General features: G+C 45.5%; 1 protein-coding gene across 3 annotated transcripts in view; it reads right to left on the bottom strand.

Annotated features, from left to right (window-relative positions):
• The window catches only part of Cnnm2 (cyclin and CBS domain divalent metal cation transport mediator 2), a 157,442-nt gene extending 149,282 nt beyond the window's left edge, over nucleotides 1-8,160 (bottom strand). For 2 of the 3 annotated variants that reach the window (XM_029569608.1, XM_008845671.3), the window contains exon 1: nucleotides 6,319-8,160. In XM_029569608.1, the coding sequence (XP_029425468.1) occupies nucleotides 6,319-7,939 (1,621 nt within the window). In that variant the 5' untranslated portion in view covers nucleotides 7,940-8,160. The remainder of the gene's footprint in view (nucleotides 1-6,318) is intronic. The other variant, XM_008845672.3, reaches the window with a different exon arrangement.
• Between the last annotated feature and the right edge of the window lie 1,567 nt (nucleotides 8,161-9,727).

The following is a 9,727-nucleotide window of genomic DNA, read 5'->3' as shown; positions in this document are numbered from 1 at the left end:
TGCCATTTAACATAACCCTAATAAACATCTAATTAGAGTACAAGGGTTTGTTCTTAAAAGTTTAAAGCAGTTCAGCAGAAAAGCCAATAAAAACATGACGTTGCCTTGGTGTACTTTGTGGGGTTTCTTGGTTAATGATATTTTAATTGTGTTTAAATTTTTGAAAACATTAAAATTAATTTGTTCTCACAAGAGTATGGAATGTTACAGAATCTAAATAATTCTGAGGCATCTGGGGAAAGGGGGGGTGTATATGTAATCCCCATAAAACCCAAGGGGAAAAGCCAAACAAAGTCCACTTCTGATTCCTCCAGCCAGTACCCAGCCACTGTCCAACTCTGGTCTCTCTTGACCTACACAGTTCTGGGCCGGGGTTTCAGTGACACCACTTACACAAAAACTTCTAAACATCAAGCACAATTCTCTATTATATTTTAGCTTATATGTAATCTATACCTATCTATATCTATATATGTAAACTAGAAGGAACATGCACACAACTATAAAGAGGACACAAACCTCAAAGCTCATGGAGGAGCATCGGCCTGGGCACTGCACTCCAGCCCTGACAACATCTCAAGGAAAATGTACAGACAGACCTGCACTGTGAGTGAAAATGAATTTACCCCGCCCCCCGCCCCAGTCCCAAATCCAGCCTTCATTACTCTCAGGGGACAAACAACCAATGAAAAAAGGTGTCACTAGATCAAAAGGAATATCTTGTATCTAACAACCTGAGGCTTTGAGGAATCTGCACAGCAATATCCATGTCTTCCAAAACCCTCCTACTTACCTGTAGCAGAATAAAAAAAAACTCAGCTGTCAACCAAACTAAAGTAAAACAGAAAATAATCAGATTATGTTCTATGCCACAAAAAGCCTGTTGAAGATAGTGAAGGATATTTAAAATACAAACATCAAAGTCACAAGATAAAATCCAATGGCAAACCTGATAACTTGACTCTTAGAGGTAGCTGACCTTAACTCTGCATAAGGGACTGGCCTATCAGAGTGGAAAGAACCACAAACCTGACTAGGTTCTAGTCCAGGATGCTCCTAGGTAGGCAGGTGGTGGCCCCAAGCACGTCTCTCCTCCTCAGGTTACTTTCCTTATTCAAGGGTTTGAGGGACCATGTTTCCCACCTTGACCTAACCATATGACTGACCTCAGGATAATTTAACAGTGGTGGATTCTATAGCCCCTTCCCCAGAGCCTACAGTCCACAAGATCTCTGAGTGAGGTCTAGATCCTTACTCTTTTGTTTGTCTTTGGTTAGTTGGTTGGTTGGTTGGTTGGTTGGTTGGTTGGTTGGTTTTTCACCTGTTTGAGATAGAATCTCTCTCTGTAGCTGGCCTAGAACTGACTATGAAGACCACAAAGGCCTCCATCTCACAGAGATCCACCTGCCTCTGTCTCCTGAGTGCTGGGATTAAAAGTGGGTGCCACCAGGCCCAGCCCTAGGACCTTATTCTTAATAAATGATCCCAAATAAATCTTATTGTCTGGTAAAAACATTGGCAAACACTGAACTAGAAAAATCTCCAAGCTGCCCACTTTCTTACTCTAATTCTATATTACCTGGATGTCTTAAAGTTATGTTCTAAAAGCATGCAAAATTATGATAGTTCACTATTTTACTACACACACAAATACAAGATCATAAAAATATATAGATCCACTCCCTATGACAGCATTCACACATTTAAACACCAATAAAAAAAATCCTCCTAAATTCTAAACAAGTGGAACACTGAATTTGATGAGGTAAAAAAGAACTTCATATTAATCACTGAACGTATTAATATGGAGACACTGAATTACAGAAACAGACACTTCTATAATGGGTTTGTTAATGGGTCTCCCATAGCCTAGGCTGGCCTCCAAGGATTGACCTTGAACTCCTAATTCTCCTTGCCTTCCAAGTGCTGGGATTACAGGTGTGTACTGTCATGCCCAGTTTATACTGGCATGAATCCAGGGCTTTCTGCATGCTAGATATGCACTCTGCCTACAAAGCTACATTACTAGTTCATCCCTAATGTTAAATGGAAATTATACATTGCAGTCTTGCTTTGAAGAACATTAGCTAGTGATCCCACCTGCTCTTAGCTAAGAAATAGCAGCTGTTAATGAGACCTACAATACTGGAATGTAATTGTTACAAAGAAAAAAAGGAAAAGAAAGAAACAATGACTGATTACTAACTCTTCAAAGTCACCTCTGTGTAGATAACAAAGCAGTTAGAGTCCACAATCTTTTGATAAGGCGATGTCAGGTAAAAGAGGCACCTGACGTGATTTCTACACAGAAAAGAAAAAACTAGGTGCAAGAAAGTTTCAACAGAGACCTGCTTAATTATGATGGAAATTTTCAGTGAGCCTTGAAGTAATGATCCAACCAAGTAGTTGGGGATTAGTTATTAGGATTGTCAAGGGTATCTGTTTTGTTCTCTCTCTCTCTCTCTCTTTTTGAAATGGGAGATGATAGGAGAAAATGAAGAGGAAGAAAGTTTTTGGAGCACCACACACACCATATCATTCATTATTTAACACAAATACATAGAAAATTGACTGTTGGGGCTTGAGAGATGGCTCAGAGGTTAAGAGTACTGGCTGCTCTTGCAGAGGCCCTGGGTTGAATTCCCAGCACCACAAGGTGGCTAACAACCGTTCATAACTCCAGTTCCAGGGGATCTGATGCTCTCTTCTTACCTCCGCAGGCATTGCACAACATGGGTACACTTACATACATGTAAGCAATGCACATAAAATAAAAATAATAAACAAAATATCTTTTTAAAAAAATTGACTGTTATAAATTATGTCACTGGGGCCAGCCAAATGGTTCAAATGATAAAGGGGTTTATTGCCAGGTCTGAGTCTGACCACCTGAGTTCAATCCCCGGTATCCACGTTATAGAAGGAGAGAATTGACTCCCACAAGTTATCCTCTGACCTCTGCATGCATGCACACTATGTACACACACACACACACACACACACACACACGCAAAATAAAGAAATACATAAATAAACTTTAAAAAAAATAATGTCACATGGTTGGGAGTGTCGTCCATTGGTAAAGGGCTTGCTTAGCATGTGTGAGGTCATGGGTTCAATCCCCAGTATCACATTAGGAAAAAGTCACAACTGAATTGGAAAATTACGAAGAAAAAAAATCAGGTGAACTGTTTTGACTCAACATTTAAAAAAAAAACCTAATATCCTGGACAACATATTAATACCTGTTTAAAAAAATAAATTTAATTACTTTGTGATACTGTATCAAATATAGCATCATTTATAGTATGTGGAATGTACATCTTACCCTACAGTGTGAAGATTAGTGTGAAGATTGTTGGCATAACCAATCCAAAATATTTTCTGAATTTACTATCAAAATATAAATGTCATTATTTCAATTGATTCCAATTATTTCACAGATTTTAAGGTTAAATTCATTTTTGTAAAAAATCAAAGGGAAAGTGAAAACTCAGTTATTCCTATAGCTGAAGTGGCAAACAGCCATTCTGTCCTTTAAAGAACACACCTTAAATTTCCAGCTTGCCACCAACTGTCTTTCTCTGTTTTTCAGAATGTTTCTAAACTGAATATATCTTCAATTTGTTCTATTTTCTTAACCAAATAATGTACATGCTTTTGAATAAGAACAAAAACTAAGTCTTGTACATTATTATTATTCTAGAATTCATGGGAAAATATCAGTAATTTAATCATCTAAATAACATGTTTTGAAAAGTACTGTGAGGCAGGTAGGGTGGCACACACCTGCAACCCCAGCATTTTCCGGGCTGAAGCAGGAGTTCAGGAGTTCAGGAGTTCCAGGCCACGCTCGGTTACTTAGCAACTTCTAGGGCCAGCCTGGACTATATAACAAGACCCTAAAGAGAGAGGCAGAGGAGGCTAGCATAAGAGGTGATGGGTGGGGGAGAAAAGCTCTTCTTAAAACTATATCAGTGACAGGAGACTGCTTTAAGCACCATCAAAAACAAATTTCAAAATAATGCAAAATTTTTTTTTTTTCACAAATACAATGGAGTTTTATTCCAGCATATAAAAGAAGAAAATTATGGGGCTGAAGAGATGGCTCAGCAATTAAGAGCACTGGCTGCTCTTGCAGAAGACACAGGTTCGATTCCCAGCACCCTCATGGTGGCTAACAACTGTGTAAAATTTCTTAAACTGAGTAAAAGTAGGATTCAAGGGCTTTTCAGGTAAATAACTGAATTCTTAAAGAAAAAAAAGATATTCTGTATTTATTTATTTATTTATTTATTTTTGGTATCTCTGTATCTGTAAAGACAAGACTAGCACCAGTACAAACTAGTGGTTTTGTTTTGAGGTACGCTCTTGCTATGTGGACTAGGCCTAGCTCAAACTCATGGTCCAAGCAATCCTCTTGCCTCAGTGTCCCAACTAGCTAAAAGCACAGGTACGTACCATCTTGACTGGCTTAAATTAGTGTTAGTAATTCATGAAGTGAGGTGCAAAACTTCTGAACAACAAAAAAGCACATGATAAACTGTATTAGTACTGGGAAATTCAGAAGCATTTGAGCATTTCAAGACACTTTTCTGTACTGCAGATATTACTGTAGATACTGGTTAAAAACTCTAATAAACAGCAGTTAAAGAATGACACCCCCAAAAGAAGCTCAGCCACTTGAGATACTGGGCATTTTCTTTTTTTCCTCCTGCTTTTAAATGCAAATTGCTAAGCCCTGAGGCACATTCTGCTCTATTTTTTTTATATGAAAATTACTGCATTGTGGTCCTGTTCTAGAGAGGACACCATTCAGCCAAGAAAAGGAAATGAGGACACACACACACACATTGTATGTTAGATGATCCCATCCAGTGAGCTGTCACCAGGTACACATGGCCTCTGTCAGCAGAGCCACCCCGTGAGTGATCAAAATTCTGTGTGAAGAAGGAAAACTTAGTTTTCAGGTCATGCAAGGTTACACAGACATTTTCAATTCGGGTGCATGCCAGGCATCAATAACAAAACTCAGCATCCCTTGGTTTTCAATAACATAGCTAGTTACTGGAAACTTTCAAAGTCTCAATAATAATAATATGAGTTGCTAGTCATCTATTCATGACAAGGTAAAACAAACAATAACACAATGCAAAAAATTATGTGCTGTACATACACACACACACACACACACACACACACACACACACACAAGATACAAGATGCTGTGCATGTTCATCTTCCCAGTCAAACACCCTACAACCCCAGGAGTTGGCTTGGAGACATATTTCAATTTAATGTGTCAAGGGATCATGGTTTAAAGAAAGAACACTTTTAAACTGAAAAAAGTCAAGAAATAAACCATAATTAACTGAGGTATTTATCCCATTGTCAAAGGTTCAGCACTTCTGCCAAAACCACATTTGATTTAGGAAATTTCACTTGATGTCAGGTAAATGTAAACAGTAAAGAAAGCAAGAGAGATATAACCTCATAAAAGGCTACTTACCTCTAGTCTTTCCAAGTTATGTATTAATTAACTTTGATTTTAAAAAAAAGAAATAACTTCTCTAGCTGAGGCAGTCCCATTCTAAAAGAGTGAACCTGGGGTGGTACTTGCCTTATCCCCTGCTCCACCCTTAAAGGCAGACCTCCGTCTACCCTCAGGTCACCAAGAACAAAAGCTATAAAATAATGTCCTTCCAATCTCTGAAATGTCAATGTGGATATTTAAGGAAGAGGAAAAGGATTGCACTGGGTTTCAAAACACTATTTAAAGGCCCAGCGTGGTGGTGCACGCTTTTAATCCCAGCACTGGGGAGGCAGAGGCAGGCAGATCTCTGTGAGTTCAAGGCCAGCCTGGTTTACATAGTGAGTTCCAGGCCAGCTGGAGCTACAGGGAGACCCTGTCTCAAAAAGACAAAAAACAAAAAAAAACCCACTATTTAAATATTTTCCAAATGCCTGTGATCAGATGTCAAGTCTGCCTACTCACAACCCAGAAAATGAATGAAGGCAGATTCCTCAAGACCAGAGATCCCAAAGGGGAAAGACTTTCAAGCACTGAAATTACAAAACCTACTTTTGGATGATTGGGAAAAGTAATGACAGCCTTGTCCTTTTAAAGAACCTAGAAGCCCTTACTAGTTCAATCTGTCCCCAAATCTATGCCACTCTTTCAACTTTGCAATTGAGAAAGAGAAGGATAAATTCCGGTCAACTCGCCTTGTGGGGTTGATCTGGGGGTAGAGGGCTCTAGAACAGAGGAGGTGGAAGAGAAAAAGAGCAAGCCAATGAAAACTAGCAAAAATTTCCCACCTTTCTTAAATTCTTCCAGCATAGCGTCCAACTTAGTGTCATTGAAAACAAAGTGCAAGGGGTGGTTATAAAACTTGGTGATGGTTTTCAAGGGAGTACAGTCATCTGGATCCACGAAGGCCAAGTCTTTGACAAAGAGCAGGTCCACGATGTTGGAACGCTCTCCCTCAAACACCGGGATGCGAGTGTAGCCGCTCTCCATGATCTCCGACATGGTGTTGAAGTCCAGGATGGCCTCGCCTGTGATCATGAAACAGTCCCGGAGGGGAGTCATCACGTCCTCTACTGTCTTGGTGCGGAGCTCCAGCGCCCCTTGGATGATGTTCAGCTCCTCCTTAACAAGGTCATTGTAGGGGTCAGTGACCCGGAGCATCTCCAGCAGTTTTTCCCGATTATACACAGTGCCTATCTCCTGGCCCAGGACGCAGTCCAGCAGTTTGCTGACCGGGTAAGAAGCAGGAAAGGTCATCATCATGAAAAACTTGGTGAGGAAGATTGTGTTGGCCCCTACGGCCAGTCCATGTCGGGAGCAGATGGCTTGGGGCACGATTTCCCCGAAGATGACGATGCCGATGGTGGAGACCACCACGGCCACAAGGCCTGAGCCCGCGATGTCGTCGAGCAGGATGGTGAGCGTGGTGTTGACCAGCACGTTGCCCAGCAGCAGCGAGCACAGCAGGTAGTTGCCCTGCCTGCGCACCGGCTCGATGCGCTTGGCATAATTCTTCTCCTTCTCGGTGCCGCAGTTTTGCACGATGCGCAGCTCCATCGGGTCCAGAGCCATGAGCCCTAGGTTGAGGCCGCTGAACATGCCCGACAGGCACAGCAGCAGCGAAATGAAGATCACCTGCAGCCAGAAGGGCAGCAGGAACTTCTTCTCCTCGCCCACGATCATCTTGGTGTCCTCACCGTCGTGGTAAATCCAGGTGGTCTCAGCCCAGGGAGGAGGCGGAAGCCCGGCCACCCCCGCGCCACCCTTGCCCCCGACGGCGCCACTCGCGGACCCGGAGCCGCCCGCGCCCAGGGCCGGCGTGGAGAGCGACGTGCACAGGTAATAGGACTTGCTCTTCTCCATCTTGCGCAGCGGCTTGATCTCAATCTCGATGATGCCCGAGGTGCGGCGATTGAGAATGATGTGGGGCAAGATGATGATGTCTGAGGTGCGGATGCCGCAGCGCTGGGGGCCGCTGTCCGGCTCCGGAGGCGCGGGCCCCCCCAGCCCGCGCTCGCCGGGTGTGTGCCGGCGCCGCTCGTGCTCGGTGAAGGCGATGCGGGACCACGTCTCGTTGTTGATGTTCTGCCCGTACACCCGCAGCTTGACCCGGGTCCGCTCGCTCACCCGCAGCGCACCCCCTTCCATGAACGACACGTCGTTCGTGTCCTCCAGCCGCAGCCCGATGATCACCGTTTCCTCGTTCTCGCCGGCCGCTGCGCAGCCGCCCGCACTGCAGCAGCAGCTCAGCAGGAGCAGCGGCAGCAGCCGGCCGGCGGCAGCTTGCAAGACCCCCCGGCCGCGGGCGCTGAGGCTGCGGCGCGCCGCCATCTTCCAAGTGGGCAGTGCGGCGGCTGCCTGCCCGCCCGCCATCTTTACTTCGGGCTCACAAGCGCCACAGCCAATCATACGGTGGCTGCTCCAGCTGCGGCTTCATCCTTCCTACCCGGCGTCGCGAGGCGCAGGCACCGGCCCCTGAGCAGGACAGCGCCCGAGTGTCTGCCGGCCTGAATGACACTGACTCGCTCCGGGCCAGCTGAGGAACCCACGGCTCGCGGGAGGAGAGAGGGGAAGGAGGGGAACGCTAGCCCTAGCGCCTGCGAGAGGCAGGTCGGCCAGCCAATCAAGAGCGGGCGCCCGCCTTCCCAGCCAGGGGGCCGGAATGGGGGCGTGGTTGTGCTCGGTGTCCCCGACCAATGGCAAGGCAAGTGGGAGGGGAGCTGCGGGCCACTGTCCTCCACAGCACGCCAAGTTTCCAACTGAAAGGCGCGTGACTCTTGTGTATGTGCGAGCGGAGGGGGCGTGGCCATCCCAGACCCAAGAGCCAGTCAAAGAAGAGCGCTGTAGGGAAGGGGGCATGGCCTTCCTCTAGCCTGCCAATGAAAAGGAGCGGTCCGCGGGTGCGGCGCTCCCAAAGGGGGCTCTGTAGTAGATCCCCGCAGCCCACTTGGCCGGGTTGGAATTCTGCCCTGAAGCGCGGGGCTGCGAGTTCTCGCAGCACCGCCTTCTGGGCTCCTCAGGGTTCAATGTTGGTGCAAAAACGGCTGCACCCTTCAGCCCTGGGAGCTCCAGAGCCCACTAGAGGCTTCTTAGGATGCACATAGCCTAAAATCAAGTCAGGATTCTGTCATGCGCCAGCACACTAGTGCACACCACTCCTCGGGAATGAGCGGTGACAGGGTGGCCCCAGCTCAGGATTCTGTCATGCGCCAGCGCACTAGTGCACACCACTCCTCGGGAATGAGCGGTGACAGGGTGGCCCCAGCTATGAACCTGTCTCCTCATCTCTGGATTTTTGCTGGCGGCTGTGCGCCCTCAGCTGCTCATGATCACATGGCGCCATCTGCCGGCGCGATAATGCTTTCTCGATCCTCAACAAATCCCCCAAAGAAGTTATCTGGACAGCTTCCCAAACTTTGTAGTCATAGGAATTCTCAGTCTTGCTGAAAGTACTGTATCCTTTCCCTGGATTCCGTCCCATATTCACGGAATGAGAAGAGCCCAGAATCTTCATTTCTAACGGGCACCCAGGCAAGTTTGGAAGAAAGGAGCAAACATCCCATGAAAGTTTGTTCTTAAGCACACTGACAAAATTGCTGCCAGGTTTACAGGCCCTTGCAGAGAAAATAGAGTCTGCAGCAGAGGTCACCAGGATCTCAGTTCATTGCATCTGGAGTAGACGTGGTAGAGAGTGACTGCCAAGTTGATCTCTTTCTCGATTTAGTATTTGTTAAATGCTTCCCACTCTTTCTTTGCATTCCATAACCACATTGCCCTTCCTTCTGTCAATCATTTGTGATGAATTGCTGGGACATTAATTCCTGAGCTGATTCGGTGGTCTCCTAACTAGTCGCTCCTCTTTTACTCCTGTCCTCTTACCTTGCCCCTGGCTTTGCAGCCAGTGATTTCTTCAAATCAAGGCCTGTTTATGTCCTGTGTGAACCCTTGCAGAATACTTCTGTCCCACCCAGGCTTTCTCCTCACTGTTTCTCTGCCACTGTAGGAAGGTCCTCCTGGGAGCCTTTGCACTTGCTGTTTGTTTCCTGTGAACAGAACTCGTTCCTTCCAGATACCAGCATAGCACTCTTTCAAGGCTTTGCTCAAAGGCCACCATGCTCCATCTCTACTATTCTTCAAAGCAAAGATCACTTACTAATAGTCTATGTAAATTATTCATTTGATTGGTAATCTGTCTTC

Source organism: Nannospalax galili, unplaced genomic scaffold (assembly GCF_000622305.1).
Source record: "Nannospalax galili isolate Female #2095 unplaced genomic scaffold, S.galili_v1.0 scaffold161, whole genome shotgun sequence".
Classification (NCBI taxonomy): domain Eukaryota; kingdom Metazoa; phylum Chordata; class Mammalia; order Rodentia; family Spalacidae; genus Nannospalax; species Nannospalax galili.
This window is presented reverse-complemented; position numbering and strand designations above follow the sequence as displayed.